General features: G+C 35.6%; 1 protein-coding gene across 3 annotated transcripts in view; it reads left to right on the plus strand.

The window, feature by feature from the left end:
- Nucleotides 1-9,206, plus strand: part of SLC66A2 (solute carrier family 66 member 2) — a 29,380-nt gene extending 20,174 nt beyond the window's left edge. For 2 of the 3 annotated variants that reach the window (XM_053467109.1, XM_053467110.1), the window contains one exon: nucleotides 8,734-9,206. In XM_053467109.1, coding sequence (XP_053323084.1) covers nucleotides 8,734-8,941 — 208 coding nt within the window. In that variant the 3' untranslated portion in view covers nucleotides 8,942-9,206. The remainder of the gene's footprint in view (nucleotides 1-8,733) is intronic. The other variant, XM_053467111.1, reaches the window with a different exon arrangement.
- Nucleotides 9,207-18,417: the final 9,211 nt, after the last annotated feature.

Raw genomic sequence — 18,417 nt, forward strand, 5'->3', positions numbered from 1 at the left:
AGCGCAAACAAATCATGCTGATTATATCGAAATATGGTTTCCCACTGAGAAAACAGTTAAGGTGTCATTTTTCTTTAAGAAGCATTCTGTAGTATCGAACAACATCCTTCACAATGCATTATTTAACAGATTCCTTTTGCCTATTTTACACTCATCTTCCTAACAGGGAACAATTGCTCTTTATAACCGCAGCATTAAGGTAACTTTTGGTGCCATTAGTTTAAAATAATGTTTTTTTTAATTATGTTATAAGGTTTGCCGCCTACCTAACCTGAGGACAGTTTTATAGGATTTATCAGAGCGATCACGCCATATTAAAGTCTAGGCTAATTGCTATTTCGCTTTGTTAAAGCATTGAAAGGACTTTCTTTCCTCCTCTATTCCGGTCCTGATGATGATATTGGATATATTCCAATATGCTTAGCTCACCTATATTTATTTGGTTTCCATATATTACTCTTCTCCCACCGTGGCTGAACTGCTATACATGCCTGACTGTAGCTTAACACATAAATATCACAATGATAGAAGGTATAAAACTGAATAACTCCTCAGTTTTAGGATGAATTAATGATTTTATTTCGGATACAATTATTGTACACAATGCAGTATATTTTCTCCCACGTTATTGAACGGATTATAAATTATGTAATCCAATAAAGCATAAAGTGGACTACAAGGTTAATATAGTGATATGCACATTCACGCACATTCATGTTGCGTTTTGGATTAGTTCTTAACGGGTAAATAAGATTTTCTACACTGAAAAATCTGAAATCTACACTATAAAATTAGATTTAGACTTTTTAATCTGAATTAAAATTGCATAGTTCTCTAAAACATGAAGGTTAGTTGGTAAGTGTCAATGCTTAGAACACTATCTCGTTTTGTAGACGGATGAGGGAATACTATAGCAGTACAATTTCTTCTTTTTTAATGCAATATAGCCATCTATGGAAGCTTTGTTAAATACGGGTCATATTTTAAACGCCAAAAATATGCCCATCATATAGCGCTACTGTTTAGATCTCGAGAGGTCCTGCTGCAAAATATCTCTCAAATATGCCTGTTCCTCACACAAAAGAATACTAAAACACGAATTCGTTAATTTGTAATATCCCATCTGAATTATTGCAACTCCATGGTGACTGGCCTTCCTCTGTCCCACCTCCCTAGTATATTCTTATACTTTTCTTACTCAATCGTTTTCCCCCTACTGTCAGTCGCTCCACTGGCACTGTATCCACCAGAATATATCTTCCCTATATCTCTGCTCTTGTCTCCAAATACTTTTCCTTTAGCCATCCTCTTCAAACAACCCAACACTTCCCTTATGAAAAAATTACTGCTGTTTTTCTGAAGTAATACTGCAGTTTTTTGGACATGAAAAAACTGCAATACTGCACTTTTACTGCAGTATTACCGCACATTCACTGCAGTTTTACTGCATTTGTACTTCACTGTACTGCAGTTTTACTGCAGTTATTTTTGTACGGAAGTACAAATGCAATAAAGCTGCAGTACATTGAATTACAACTGCAGGTTTGCAATATAAAAAAAAGTGCCGTAAATGTGCAGTAAAACTGCAGTACAGTGAAGTACAAATGCAGTAAATGTGCGGTAATACTGCAGTAAAAGTGCAGTATTGCAGTTTTTTTTATGTCCAAAAAACTGCAGTATTACTTCAGAAAAACTGCAGTAATTTTTTGTAAGGGTTGTGTCTCTTCTAAGCCATAATCATTTCTTCCCACTCCTGTCTCCAGGATTTTACCCATTGCTGTTCACCTATTTGGAGAAGTATACAGTCTGTCCTCCTCATACATACAACCTGCTTTATGTTCACCTTCAAGAGTTCACTGAATCTCCACATGACATTCGTTAAATCAAATCATCCTTACCCAAGCAATGCTTCACTTTCTGTCTCATCCCACCTCAACCTCCTAATAGATTGCATGATTTAAAGGGCAGAGCCGCTTTTTCCAACTATACCAGAACTTCCTATTGGAATCTACTGGTGCTTTGTGGATAGAATTTAATGTAATGGTAAAGCAGAACGACATTTCCATATCCAATTACTATTAATAGGAGAAAAGGCAGATGGTCCAAAAGGCCTTCTTCCACTGACAGGAGAAACATTGGTATCTGCCTACATATCTCCTGTATTGCAATGGGATTGTTTGTAGAATTGGGTAAGAGAAGATGAGAGTGCGAGGTGCTGCCCCACCTCTGAACCTGAGGAATGATTTTTAAAGGCAGTATGAGAGTAGGTGCTTTTTATATTTCTATAAAATCATATATATTGATGTGTGTATGTGTATTTATACACACATTCTGCATATACAATTATGTCATTTATTTTTCTGGATGCCGGTTATAGTAACTGTCGCATACGGTACTTGTTTTATTTGTGTGCTTACAAGAATAGCAGAATGTCCTTAGTGGTCATATATATTTTGACAACTCTAGATAATCTACATACTTTAACCTAAATGCAGGCATATTCTTTAAAGGGATTAGCCATGCTTAACCTTAATTTATACAGTTTTCCATAGAATCAATGTAAAGGATTTATTAAAACAAAAAAAAAACACTACAACAGATAAATCGTATATATTTTCAAAGAAGAAACTTGATTATTGAGCTTCAAATATCTATATTAACATGTGATTAGATCTTTCAGCACAAAATCCTCTTGTATTTTTCCTTCTTTTGGCTATCTGGTTCCAACCACTGCAATGTAATATGGTGACTAAAGCACTTAAGAACCATTATGTCTAGAAATAAAGAAATCCTACATTTCGAATGAACCCTGTGCTCTGCTCCATTCAATGCATTTTTATCATGCCGAGAATGTTTCACAATACATTTTCCGTGTCTAAAGTAGGGTAACAAATCCTTCCAAGCAGCATGTTTTGTAAATTGGCTTGGAAAATTCTGCTCAAGGGAAGCCAGAGAACCCACAATAGCCACTTGGATAATGGAATTGTCCTCTTAAACAGAAATAAACTTGACATATTTTAAAATATGCACAGTAGACAAAGAAGTTTTTGTTGAGATGAAAAGTGCACTGACACAAACTTTGGAAGTAGGATATTGGAACACAAAAAAAACTTTGCCGAGAAATATTTTGAGTCAGATTTCATTAAGAAGTGTGAATAGATAATTTCATCATTCCAGGCAAAAAAAAAAATGATTTAAAAAAAAAAAAAACAGTTTCTGTTCTAGTGCAAAGATTTGTCTTATTGCAAATAATAAAATATAATTGGTCATTCCATTGGTTGGTATGGTTATAAGGCCACTTTCAATATCACTCTTTACACATTGGCATTGCATTTTCATTCAGTGTCATTTATATTCCATATGTTAATATGATGATCTCAGAATAAAGGCCATTGACTGACATATATTTGATACATTCTGTGTTACTTAACTAAATTCTTTAATTCTTGAGGTCGGTGGCAGGGCCTGCGTTATTTAATCAATTTCCTGTTTTACGGTTATCTTCTTTTTGCTTACAAAGCTTGCCTGAATCAATCAGCATAGGAGAGAGAGAATGTAAAGCGGATAAAAAAAATCTATTAATGCAACAACATGGGTTTATTTAGTCTGTAGAAGCATAACATGTTGGGTTGAATCATGTTGTGTTTTTTTTTGTTTTTTTTTCATTTTTATTAAATACTCCGTGCCTATGCTATGTGCCTATTTTATAAGTGGTGTAGCTATTATTAGACTTCTTTTTTTTAAATCAAACAGAAAAGTGACCAAGCCAATACAGAGTGCTCTGTGCCAGGGCTAATACTGGTTTTGCAAAAAAGAACAAGAGAAAAGATTATTATATAATCCTTTCCCTCTAAGTGTCCTAATATAGCCATCGGGATATGAATTACGCTTTTGTTCTCCGTGCAGAGATATTTACAAATGACAAATACTACAAAGACAAATGGCAACGTTGATCACGGAAATGATTTATGGACAAAAGGAAGCGCAATATAATTCCTCTCTATGGAATTGAATTGCAGAATCTTAAGTTAATTGCAGAAGTATAAAAAAAAAATATGTATATAAAACAAGATATAAAATCTCTCAGCCTTCACCCTGTTTCTGAAGAAAAGGAAATCACAAATTCTGCTGTTATATTTCTAATCTACAGAATAAGGTAATCCAAAAAGTAAAAATAGCTGGTAGATAGGTGTCGCAGCAAACCACATTGTGAACACCATGACCCCTGTTCTCTACCTAAAATATACGTAGCCATATGGCCAGATGATAAATCGGATACAATTCTGGTTAGGGAAGTTTAGATATGGAGAAGTCTTCACAAGTTGGGGTTTAATCAATAAATGGAGAGTTTGCCGGGCGGTTGTAGTTTCAACGCTCTTACTTTACACTTCATTCTTTATTCACTAAAGGGAGAGTTGACAGGAAATTTTGCAGGCGAGTTGTGTTTCAGCTCCTTATTTCACTATACATTATGAAGGACCAGCCCCAGTGAGCTTCTCCTGCAAGATGAGCTTGGCTAGCCTGTATAATGTATAGTTCAATTGGTAAGATTCTCCATATCCTTTAAAGTTATGCCTTATAACGGGCTAGCTTAGCTGGAGGAACTACCAATTGTGTTTGAAAAGAAACCCATGGCGCTTTGAAGCAAATAAAACCCATTAAGTTAATACTTGCTAGTGAGGGGTCACAGTGAGCTCCTCCCTCTGGAGGGGTAAAGTTGATTCCCAAACACATTTGAGTTTATGTAACTTCTGCAATGGGCATGGGTGCCGGGTCAGATGGGAGTCCATGTGCATGGGCAAGATCAGTCTTGGGACTGTGAATTAAGACTGTTCTGTCCCTGGTGGGGCCTGACAGTATTTGCTTTATAACAGGCTAATCAAATGATCCCATAGAAACTTCTACAGCATGTATGGGATAAAGTATTTAAATCTTTGATTCCCTGCATGATGCATTTTCTGTAAGTATGCCTGGTTGAAAGAGCCTTCTGGTTACCCAAGCATACATGGAAAGGAAACGTTACATAAGGGTGACCTCTAAAACTTACTTTTTCAGTTTTTTTGGTTGATGAAGTTTGGTAGAGGCTTCAAGATGAAAATCAATGACGCCCAGCTGGTTTCCAACAAAGAAAAACAAGAATAGGGGATATCCGAAAAGCCGTATAGATTTCTAAGAAGTTATGTTTGTGTTCTGTTATCGAGCATGTGGAAGAATATTTGATCGGATGGCAATGAGCTGTTTTGATGAAATGAGAGGAGCACGCCACTTGGCATCAGATTTTTGACAGTGTGCTCAGGAAGTCTGATAAAATATGTTGCCTGATCAGTGGTGATACACAGATAAAAGAAAAAGCGAACCACCTTGTAAATAATGTGCGTAACGATTCCCAAAGGAAGACTCTGAAAGCTGAGTAAATAAAATATATCAATATATTCATGCAGTTCAAGATTTTCTTTTAAATTATTGCTTCTTGTGACTTAAAAGAAACTATAGCAAAAAAGTTTTCTAGTTGTGTGAAATCTAATTTTACAAACCAACATATAACTTTTCTTTGGTTTTGTAATGGCCTCGTAGTCTCAAATATGGAAAGCTGTAAGAAAACGCTGGACTATTTTGAATATATTCTATTTGCTTTTATTTTGTATAATTTGTAGTTCACCGATTAAAATTATTACTTTGCAGACCTCTGTGTGAGTTTGGAGAGATAACTGTGACAGCACTACATCATATTTAAAACTTTACTTAGAAAACTTTTGGATGTCCATATCCTGCGCCCAAAACATATTTCCAGAAGGCCAATACAATGTGTGTGTGTGTGTGTGTATATATATATATATATATATATATATATATATATATATATATATGCAAAGTATGTGTCCCTTTCCCTGCATGCTGGATAACATTCAGAGGCGTTATAAATAAAAAGAACTGACGTTCTACTTCTGTTTTCATTTGCTAGCACTCTATATCACAACCAGAATAACAAACAGAAGGCTTTATTACATTGAATAAAATAAAGAAACAGAATTATTACATACTAAATCATAAGACACAGTTTTTATATATGTAAGCATGCATTATACAAGGGACACTGAGTGCTTCTTACAGGAGAAGCTCCCCAGTATTGCTCTTTCATAATATATGTTGAGATGAGTTCAGTAAATCTAAATCATAATACTTAACGCTACAGAAATCTGAAAAGGCCATGTTGAAGGATAGATTATTGCCTTTTTCAGAAACATTGGTGGTGTGTGTGTGTGTAAAAATATTGTTGGTCTTCTCTTGTTTCCTCTTTTCCATTTTCTTGTCCGGACTATTGACTTGAGTCATATTGCTTGTAAATGAGAAAACGGGGTAATTATGCCACTATACTCTATAAAGTTGCATTTCTAAACTGTCACCCTTTCTTTGAAACTATTTACTATATGATTCATCTCTTTCATACTTTGGAATCTGCTACAACATCCTAGTTATCCCTGGGCTGAATGCTCACAGGTGGCATCTGGTCAATCTTCTCCATGCTGTCCTTTTTACCCTTAGCTGTATTGCTATACTATATCTCCTTTATGGATCTTGTAGAGTACTTTTTAAATATCTTTTATGATTGATGTTGTGAGACATAAAATTGTGCTGTATTAAAGGGCACCAGCAGGACATTGAACATCGTTTCTCTTGTCAGCATGAACAAATTGCCCTACTAGACAAAAAAAAATAGCAATCACATGAAGATTTTCTAAACAATGCCAGAGTTTTCCTGCTGTCAAAGAAATGTATTGCCCAAGCAATCAACGTGTTCCTGATATAGGACAAGAGGCACAGAATGGTTGTGTATTTTGAAGTAATCGCAGATGTGATTGGTTTTATGTTAGCCGTGGAACGCTAATTTTTATCTCCAGTCTGTTAAGGAGAAATCAAACAATTATTTAATGGACCCACAACTTAGCTGCTTTTTAACAATGGCTTAATAAAAAAGCTAAAAAGAAAAAGAAACTAGCCTTACCTGATAGCACCCATATGCTGGCCAACAGGCAAGTGCTCTCACATCTTTTGCTGATGTATTTACATTAGGAAAAATGGCAGACTAAATGGGCCAAATGGTTCTTATCTGCCATCACGTTATATGAAAATATGCATCCTACGTGAACACCTATTTAGTTGTGCACATATCCTTTTGAGCTACTTTGCACCTTTTATTGTTATTGATGCAGTTTGAACATCTTGTGACAATGCTATACTTTAGTATATTTGTTTCTGAACTACCAGTCTCTCCTTGTCCAATCTTTGAGTTTCATCTCTGTGCTTTGGGCACTCGTGTACCAGACCCCAGCTTATTTTTAGACCTTCAATTCACCTTAGATTTCAGGGTCTTAATTGTGAGAATCATGCAATTATTTTTAATCCTGCCTGCAGGGTAATGTTAAGTGCTCTGTGTGTACGATGTCAGGTTCGGCTACATTTACAACTCATTTTAGCGAAAGGAGAGTGAGCAGCTGTGTCAGATCCCTTTGCTATCGGTATCTCAGAAGCCTGTGTTCAGGGAATATCACATGGACGTGCTCTCAGTGCATGGATGCTGCTTCTGAATAGGTAGAGCCATGTGCAAGCAAGTTGGTCAAATGATGTCTAATAGATGTGTTTTGAGTGTGCTATTGACACAGTTTGTTTGAATGAGAGTGGTATGTGTGTTTTTAATGTATGTCTATGTGACTAAGAGTTCTGTCTGATCTGTGCAGTATGTCTCATTTGATTGAGAGTACTGTGTATGGTTGAGTGTGGTATGTTTGTATGAGTGTAGCAAAGAGTGGCGTGTGAGACTTAATGTGATGCATGAGATATGTGTTTGAGTGCAGGTCGTTTGGTTCAGAATACTGAGAGTGGTGTGTGAGTGTATGTTGGTGTGGCTGAGTAGTCTTGGGTGCTTCAAGTTTGTGTCAGCTTGGCTGAGAGTAGTGTTTTCTGGCTGTGGCCTTGGTCTTTTTCCATCTGCTCTACCTTCAGCTAATTAGTAGAAATTATAAAGCATCGCAAATATGATGCGATTTCTGACACCTTCTATACATTGACTGTTTGTGTTTTAATGTACATTCTCTTTATTGGGTTGTCTAGCTTTTATTGCCCCCCCCACCTTATTTACTTAATAATACACCGTAACTGTAAGCTACATACACATGGAAATGGCATTTATCTGGCCATATTGGTTATATTATTAGACAATAGAACTTCCCCAATTCACTCAAATTAATTTGAAAATAAATAAATAGAAACTTACAGCAGTATTTAATTCCTTAGAAATGAGTTACAATATCTTAATCTATATGTAATACATTCTTACGTAGGTCACATTGGATTGACAGGAGGCCCCTGTGTCGGATCGCTTAAAAGAAACGGCTTATAATTAGGACCCATCTACTGATATTTAATTAGTAAACAAAATTAAAAAAAACAATTTTTGGCCTTTGAAAGGAATTACACTCTTGATGCATACCTATGTGCAAATGAAAATGTTAGGATTGCAGACGTTCTTTTTAATATGTATTTATGGAAAGTTCATATTGTTTCAGTTTTGTTCATGCATTGAGGAATGCTGGCTCTTTTTTGGATTCCATGTACATTACCATGCACTTAGAATATAACAATGTGCAAGGTGAAATGTAATTCCATATTTCCAGAAAAGGTTGACTTACAGTGTATGTTTATATGGTTTCTCTTTTGTTTTTCTCTTTTCCCCAGCATCAAAATGGTGTTGATGTGGACGAGTGGAGATACATTCAAGACTGTTTACTTTGTTCTGAACCAAGCTCCTATCCAGTTCACCATCTGTGGCCTGCTGCAGGTAGTAGTAGACATAACTATACTACTCCAGGTTTATCTGTACAGCGGCTACCATCAGAAACCCATCCTGCACCCCACACATGCCGGCAGTGCCAAAGTTCTCTGACCAAATGGATATCTACTACCTACGACGTGCTTCCTGGTGTTACACTTGCACATGCTTCTGCGCCAACAGTATACATATCTGCTCCAAAAATTATCGTCAAGAGGCTTGTTCAGTGCACATCCCGAACAGAGGATACTTTTTGTTATATTATGTTTTTGTTCCTTCGTTTTGATAAGTTACTGATAGACCCTCTCTACTTACTGCATTTTCATGATTGTACACAACTTTAGGAATAAAGTGGATCTGTCATTATATTGTATGTAAACATACAGTATGTGTTAAGTTACATTGCAGTATGGGTATAGGGGATTGTAGGTATAAGTTACAAGCCATAGCTTTTTATGATAACTGTGATTAATCTTTATTGTTAAATTGTGCTCAATCACCACCAGGATGTCAAACAACGGTTAAATGAGCCCAGGTCACACCGTAACTGTCTTTAGGGTCTATTCACTCAATGGAGAGTTGGCCGAGGAGGTTGGAAGAGGAGTTTGTGGTTGAGTTCTCTATACAATATGATGGTCAAACCTCAGTGAGCTTCTGCTGCAGGGAGAGCTTGGATGACCCTGTATGATGTGTAGATTTTTTTTCTGAGTCTTCCCACCCGCTACATTATTCAGGGCCAGTTCAGCCTTTCTAGCTGAAGGAACCTGCCAATGTTTACTGTTTATAATAAATAGTGAACCACGACTCTCCTGCAGACTCTCTCGACCACAAACCCTGTGTTAGAACACAGCCATCTTAGTGACATAATGCATATATATATGTGTCTATTGTATGTGTGCACTCTATTCAGTCACTATACCTTTTGTCTGCCGATTTAAAGACTTCAGAAAAGAACGGAGCTCTTCTCCAGTACAGGCTGTTTACTGTATTATGCATTGTTTTTAAGAATCGCAATGCTCCCTTCAGAGTTTATAATGACTGATTTTAACCTTTTTTCAAAATTAGGGAAGTCAGCCATTTCTTTTAGTATTTTTTTCTTTTTTTGTTTAATGGTCTAAAAGTTCAGTGTCTTGCAAACTAAATACCATGTGAATTGTTGTTTTACTTTGTAATTCTTCCTGAGGTTTTGTTCATCTTCTAATTTGGTTTGTTAGGCCACCCCATATTTACTATTAAGACAAATTTGTATCTAGTGCAAGTGATTTACTGCTGCAAATGGCTTACATTGCATTCTCTTGCACGTTCTGTAAAGATGCTATTAGTTACCGTTTCTCAATACAAGCTGTTACAATCAGTGTGTGGCACGTAATTATAGAATATAGCAAGTTTGGGAAACAGCACCACTTCTGCTAATGTGAGACGGGTGTTTGTGAGATATTTAAAACAATTGTTCTTCAAATTGTACTCATTGCTTGTTTTTTTTGCCATAAGCACACATGGCTGATGTATCTGCGTACGTCTATATATTGGGTTGCATATATGTTACAGATAGAACTGTTTAAGAGGCAGTAACACTTCAGCTTCTGTCCACCCATTGAAGACTACATTTAGAAAAGTTAAAAAAAAAACAGAACAATTTTCTTTAATTGTTGGCAGACAGAAGGCTGCCATTACTGTATTGGGCAGAGGCGGGGGGGTTAATCAGCATGAAACTTGTTTGCATGTTGTCCTTTGCTACCTATTCAAAAATATTTTGTTTAATGTACCAAAGGGCCTTTGTATGCAGAACCATAGACGGGACATTAGATCATATTAAATCACTGAGTTGTATATAGTTGAAGCTTGGGGGTTTCCAGGCATGTGGGGGTTGCCCCTTTTGGACAGCTCAACACTAATATCTTGTTGCCTGTTTGTGTATGGCTTTCTTTATACAAATAATAATCTTTTTTGGAATCATATGATTAGTGTATGAACATATTTTAATGGCATTATTGCTGACTTTCTAGTAATTGTTAGGCTCACTGAATCTGAACAGATGTGTATAAAAATACTATTCTCACAGTATCCAAGAAATAAAGCCCTCATTTAATTTATACTATGTTTTACTTAGGATTTTTATAGAAGGACTAGAAATGCAACTTTGAATTCCCATCAACAAAAGCTGCTTATTTAAGATGTGTGGTAACCTTGGTCCTTTATATGTGGCGGACTGGCTATATTTTAAGAGGCTCAGGCAAGTCAGTCAGAGAATTGATAAATTTGATTGACTCAGTAGCACAGGCACATGCAATCTGGTAGCCACTCTAATCCAGGGTCCTTATGGTTCAGAGGACCAGGAGGCTTAATGGTATTAATTAATGCTGCATTGGTCTTCAGATTTCTTAATAGACCTTTGTAAGATGAACATCATTAATAAAATTGCACCATCATTGATGTAATGGTCACAGATAAGATTTTTGACAGCCAACATCGCACCGTTTACATGAATAATCCAAAGAAATGTAAGAAAATATTAGCTATGGTGGCTTAATTTAAACAAAAACTGATTCTGGGATACACCGGCCAAAAGCCTTGGATAAACAGATGTCATGACTTAGCCACCAAAGTATCTGCTTAAGTTGAACAAGAAGAAGCTTCAACATTGTACTCTGCACCAGCCAGCGCAGCGTGTAATTCGCCGACACTCCCTGTGACGGGTAGAGCGTTTTGTGAGGTAAAAGTAATGTGTTTTAAATCTGTAGTGAACCCCTTACTTTTTATAGTCGGCAGAATTAATATGGAAGCCGAGAAAAATGGAAGGAGAGAAGGTGGCAGCGCTGCTGGCCTACACGCTGCTTTATTGGGTTTCTAACCTTTTTTTTATGAAGTATAAATTTGCTTTTAATAAAGTGTTATGTCTTTCTTCGCCCTCGCTGGCGAACATATGAGAATCAGGAAATTTGTGATAGTGTTATTACAGTTCAGATATAGTGCCATGACATTCAGCCGTTACATTCGTATAGGTCAGTCTTGTTTATACTTTATCTCTCAATTCTGTTTTGAGCAAACATTAAAAAACCTCTGATGGGTTGTAGGTTTATTTCTGTCCGTAAGCATGTGTAGATTTGTTTTATGTGTTCGATTATAAGTAACATTCCAAAAACTTTCTGGTTCCTTATGTAACACAGAGCTAAATACTCTTCTGAGGAATACTCATTTTGATTATTTTTTGTTTTGCCTAAAGTGTTTAGATGACGTGTATTTATCTTGTGATGGTGTACGAGGAAGGTTTATTTTTTTTATAAAAGTAATATAAGACCACTTTTGGATTGTTATTTTGAAGCTATGGCTCACAATGTGCTCTGGGTATTGTTCAAGTTTTTAATGTGGAAAATATTCAGCAGAATAGCCTTGGGGTCAGTTGACCTCATAAAAGTTGCGTATTCTCCTTTGAAGGTTTGAGCGTTACTTCTGTATATGTGTGTTAGGGCTTGACAAAAACCCACGGAGAACTTTTTTTTTTTTTTTAAAGAATTGTACACTTGAGGGCGTATACTTAAAAATCCTTTTTATTATTGAAGACTGTACACCTATTGGGACAGTAAAGAAATACATGATAAAATTAAGATTTAATTAAGCTACTTCGGGTGTATTCATTTTTCCGTTTTTTTTTTTTTTTAATATGGTGATGTAGTTGTTGTTTTGCAAGGTAATCAGAAAATATTGAGCAAGGTCCAATAATCTTTATGACCTTTTGCGGGGCATTTTAGTTGGAAAATTGCGGGGGTTGAATTCTATTGAACAGAGTTCTGACCTTTTATGTATTTTGGTGGTTTGTACCTATGTAAAGAATGTTCCAATCCGGGGAGCTTATACGGGAAACAAGGAAATCTGAAGAAGGTTGTCAAAGAATGTAGACCTAGGGACTTGGATTTGAGAGAAGCTGAAGGATATAAAAATATATTGAAATTAGTTTACAGGCAGTCTTTACTCTTAGTTCAGGTTAGTTTCTTGAAAAAGTTTCCAGCCAAGCTGGTAAGTGGATTTAAGGACTGGCTGTATAAAGATGGCTAAAGTACGTGTGTATTGGGCATGTAAAAGCAAGTGTGTGTGATGGGTAAAATAGTAAAGGGTTCAGAATAGTTCCTGATGGCTCCAGTATTAATATCCAGTCACTAGTAGGAATTTGTTTTATTTAGTAGGAAAATCAGTATTTCATAAATATCCTGGGTGTTCCATCCTGGGTGTTTTGTTCTAAAACATTCCAAACAATTTATAAAACAAGATTAGTTCAATGTTGCTTAATATTTAGCTTTAATCACGAAACAATTTGTATTGTTAAGAGTGTTCAAGCTGTAGAATATTGAATGATACATCATTTTATTCTCTAGCCAAAATGACTTTCCAAACAGTTGAAAATGATGAAATGTTATGTTGTAATATTAAAGTTGCTTCCGTGTCTCACACTCATCATTCCTTTATCTTGTAATACATTCACTGCGTTCTGTTCTCACTAGGGTTCATTCCCTAAAGAGCGAATTTACAAGAGAACTGCAAGTTCCATCTCATGGACTACACTTTACATTGTGAAGGGCCAACCCCAATGAGCTCCTGCTCCTAGAACAGGTTTGGTACCTCTGTATAAAGCATATTTAAATCACTGAGATTTCTTGAAAGTCACCTCGCAGATTGAACTATGCACTATGCAGGGCCATCTCAGCCCTTGCAGGGAAATTAGCCAGGGTTTTCCCTTTATAGTGCGCGGTGAAACCACTGTCCTGCAAACACCACTGATTTATCAAATAAACACTTATAGGTTGATGCAATCAGAAATCTTTGCTGTCAAAGTAATCAGTTGACCATCTTGTGTGTTTATTTAAAAATGTCTATTTTTAGGCATTAAAGGTACTGTTCCATCTAATGAAAAAGAGCACGGTTTATTATGTTAAGCAAATGAACGCTAGTAGATCTATCATTTCTTCTAAAGGTTTAATCACAGCTGAGAAACTATTAAGAAGCATTTTCTGTTTGTGTGGCAACAACCTATCAGTGTCTGTTTTTATGTCACGTGACAATTAAGTGTTTCCAGCAAATATAATATATGAGGCCAATCCTACTCAAATAATTATTTCAGGGAAGGGTTTGGATATTGCTCAGTACTGGGAGAAACATCTAGTGCTCTATTTAGTTACAGCTGAGTAGGTGAAACGGCACCTTTACATTGGCACATTGAACATCAAATAATCTATCATATCTACTTCTGACCTGTGATTGTCTTATGCTGCTAGGCAAAGATTCCTCATTGTTTGCATTTCAGGTAACCAGTGCTGTACTAATTAAAAAAAAAAAAATACATGTTTAATATAATTCCAGTCCTAATGGAACCCAAGTGTATCTTGTGGAAGGCTAGACGCTTGGTCTATGGGCAATTGTACTGTACTTTAAGGATACTAAAATTAGAAACCTACAGCCAAAGGATTTATTATACTGACTTGCATTTTAGTTATTTTAAAGCTTTTAAGACTGTAATACCATGTTTGGCAACTATCCATGTAAATGTTTTCCCCCAAAACAAATGTACAAATTTATGCTGCCAAAACACATCAGAAATAAAACCTTTTGTTATTAAATTCATTTGTGTTTCTCATATTTGGACCGGCTCCATTTTTAAAGATAAGTGTTTTGTTTTTCCGACTTAATTTATAAATGACTTCAACATTCTGTATCGTTTTTTGTTTTTTTTAAAAAACACACTTTATGAAATGGAAAAAATACTGGGATATGTTTATTTCACATGAATTGTATGCATAAAAGAAGGTTTGTAGTAAATTTGCTGAAAATGCATCATTCTAATGTAGAGATGTAAATCCATTCCGCTATTCAATACCTTGTGTGATGGTGTTAATTTGACGACCTGGGAAACTGTTGTTGTCTCAGCTATTGCCATACCTAATTTAAGTCATTTAAAAGTGTCTATAGCTTGTGCTTTTTCTTTGCCAAACAGTGTAATTGTTCTAAAAATATTTAGTGTGAAAGTTCACCTTCTGGAAGCTGAGATCTGCGTCTTAGAACACAAAGACAAATTCCTGCTTGGTTCCTGCAAGCCAACAGAAGAAGGAAACCACTAGTATATCAGGATTTCCAGTTTGGTAATGACCACAGTTACATTACGTATCCGCAAATACTTATGTTCGGTCTACAATTAAGAACAATATTTCATGACATGCATAACATTTCGGAACCTAATGCTAAATAAACTCAGCATTTTATTCTTCAGCTACAAATTCTGCTTATTGATTATTTACATAAAAACAGTGCCAAGCCTGCCTAGCTAAAATCACTATATAACTTCATTGGGAACATAACATTTCGTGTTGTATAGCTCTTTTATGTAGACAATGTAATATATGTTTAAAAAGCCTGGAGAGATATTCTATTGGCTCTTTTTTTATCGTAGAGTTTTGGCCAAAAGGTCTTTGTCTGGAAATTATGTAAATGAAGGTGTAGTACATTTATTTTTTTTATTTAGCCTACATGATATTTATATAGCCGCACGTAAACTGTGCATTTAACTTGTGGGAAATCTGTTTGTATTTCTCTTTACGCATAAAAATTCACAGCATGTGAAATATAAACTGAATAAAGCTGGTACCAGAAAAAAATGAGTCAGTTGTATGCATGTTTTATGAAAATCAAATATTTATGAGATTCCATTGTTAATCCTGTAATATGTTTCTGCCTGTTGAAATTAAAATTGAACAGATTGGAATGTTCTACATTGGAACATCGTAATTCTCAGACACTTTTTACTTTTTATATACACACCCTGGTAGTGGTCACAGTTAATGGTGTTTAATCTTAAAGGGCAAATGCAAAGAAAGGGATGCTTATTCTACAGTCTCCTCTCCACATTTGGGAGAACCTCAAATGCTGCATGCGGATTTGTACTAGTAATCAATGCAGTAGAAGATCTTTGACCTTAATCGGTAGAGAAGAAAACCAGTATATGCTTTTAACTTAACTTACTCTATGGTAATTTTGAGCTAATTTGTAGTAATAATAAAATCAGTCTATCTGTTGTAAAACTCACAATGCATTGTACACTAATTTAAATCACATCCTATGTGGATGTTAAGAAAAAAAATGTTACAAAGGTTATAAAAGCTTTTATTTGAGAAGTCAATCATGAACCATGAAGAAGTGGTCTTCTATGTGATATTGGGATCCAGTGCCTCTTCCTTACTCGCACCTGCCATAAAACATTATTATTCTTACTAAATTTAAATTGGATTTGATGTTTGAAATAAAGCTACTAAGGGGTGCTGCTTTATAACATCATGACTATAATAGATTGCTTGCCACTAGCTTAAAACCCAAAACACATATAGGGGACATTAACGTTATATTTATCAAGGCAAAACCGGAGCAGTTCTACTGCAATGACTGGGGCAATGGGAAAATATTAAAAACAATCTCTATTAATTGTTCCAAGTTTAGCATCATGTACCAGAATTGCTCCATTTTTGTTCTGACATGGTCCCTGCATACTTGAGTATCAATACACAGGAGCTTTTATGACATGAGAACTTTTTTTTTTTATTTTAGATAATCCCACATCATCTCTTCAATGCACATTTTTATCTGCATTCTGCTTCCAACCAGATTTATTGACTTGCCAAAGGTTATTACAGAGAACCGCAGAGAACTGTTCACACGTTGGCCAACATCTCATTCATTTGAGTAGAAATTGATATATAAATCAAATTGTCTGGTGGAAGATTAAAAGAAACATAACCGTGAAAATGTGATTTGTAGTTGATTTATTTGTCTCTAAATGCGATGTTTTCTATTTCTTCTGCATATCTTGCGCTCAAAACAGACAACCACAGCTAGTTTAATATGGAATACAATATATCTTTTTAGGGAAAGTTGTGCTCGCAGTATCATTTTTGCAGTGCCAACCATTTGCTGTAAGAGTTAATATATAATATATTTGCGTCATTACAATTAGTCATGTGAAAAAAGTACACCCTTTAAATTCTGTGGTTTTACAGATCAGGACATGACTATCATCTGTTCCTTAGCATGTCTAACAATAAGATAAATACAACCTCCATTAAGAGGGATCGTGCAGTGTTAACTCTTTCAATAACGCAATTGTGTATGACACGATTGCGGCATTGCAGAGGTTCACGTTTGTCTCCACAGTCCCCACAAGCTTTTGGGGACTAAATATCAGTCAATGCTCTGCTCATTATGGCAGCCACTGAATAACCCTGCCCTAGAAAGTGAGAGGGATCATATAAGGTAATAAAAAAACACAAAATATTAATAAAAAATTAATACATAATTACCTGATCACTTTTCAATGACAGTTTAGGTCACCGTTTCACATACTCAGAATAGAATGGGTTTGTTTAAAATGCAAAGTTTAGGACAGACTAGTGCTAAAATGGTTCAATAAAAAGTGTTAAAATGCCCCTAGTAAAATACTTTGGGATTTCAACTTTCAATAAATAAAAAAAAGTTTTTCTTTTTCTGTCTGCTATTGGGGCACAACCCACAGCATACAGCATTTAAAAAAAATCTTTATTAGAATCAGTGATGAGCATCATTCATGTTTAACCCTGTAAGTGCCAAAATAAATAAAAATACCAGGCATATCCGCTGTTATATATATAGTTTTTATAGGTGAAACTGAAAGTTCAGCTTTTTATTCCCTATTTTTCCCCCATATTTTTAGATAATTTTCATGCTAAATTATACTTGTCCTGAAAAAAAACAATGTATATTTTGTGGGGATGCACCAAATGTGTTAGTGGAAAATCACAGTTAAATAATGACATAGCAAAAACACAAAAACTGCTCTGGTCGTTTAGGGCAAACATGGTTTAAAAAAATTTAAATAAAAACATATTCTGAAGGAGTTAAATTGTTTGGAAATTCCTTTATAACCCTTCCCAGATGGATGGGCAGCAACAATGGCTTCTCTAAGACCATTGCGTATGTCTTTCCTCCTTGGCATTGTATTAACACACACCTGAATGCTCCAGACCAGCAAACTACTAAAACTGTTGGCTTTTATAGAGTTGCTCACACTTGGTTAATCAAGGGCATTTTAATTCCTATTAATTCAGATTTTTTGGCATTGTCCGGGAAGAGAAATTTTATCCTGAAAACACCTTCAGTAAGAATATGACCACAAAGTTCCTGTAGTACTCTTCATAATTACCTTATGTTATCCATGATTCAGATCATGCTGCCATGTTAAATGATGGACCAAGCTTCTTCTGGAGTATTCAGGATTGAATGACATAGAGCAGTCCCTGAGAACTGAGAAATTCAAGGCCATGCTGTGAAGTGGCAGTACTGGAATATGATTTGTTTTGTTAGGATTCTTCAGTAGGTATACCTTGGACCTTTTACAGACCATGTTTTGTCTCTCCAATATATATCACACTAAGATGTCACACTAAGATGGCAGATAATGTTTATTCAATATAATAGGCAGGTGGTTAATAAACATTTTGCTCTTTATTTTCAGCTTTAATTTGGAATGTTAGCCAAGCCAGGCATTTGCCTACGGTACCAAGCACCTGAGGGGTACTGAA

Source organism: Spea bombifrons, chromosome 5 (genome assembly GCF_027358695.1).
Source record: "Spea bombifrons isolate aSpeBom1 chromosome 5, aSpeBom1.2.pri, whole genome shotgun sequence".
Taxonomy (NCBI): domain Eukaryota; kingdom Metazoa; phylum Chordata; class Amphibia; order Anura; family Pelobatidae; genus Spea; species Spea bombifrons.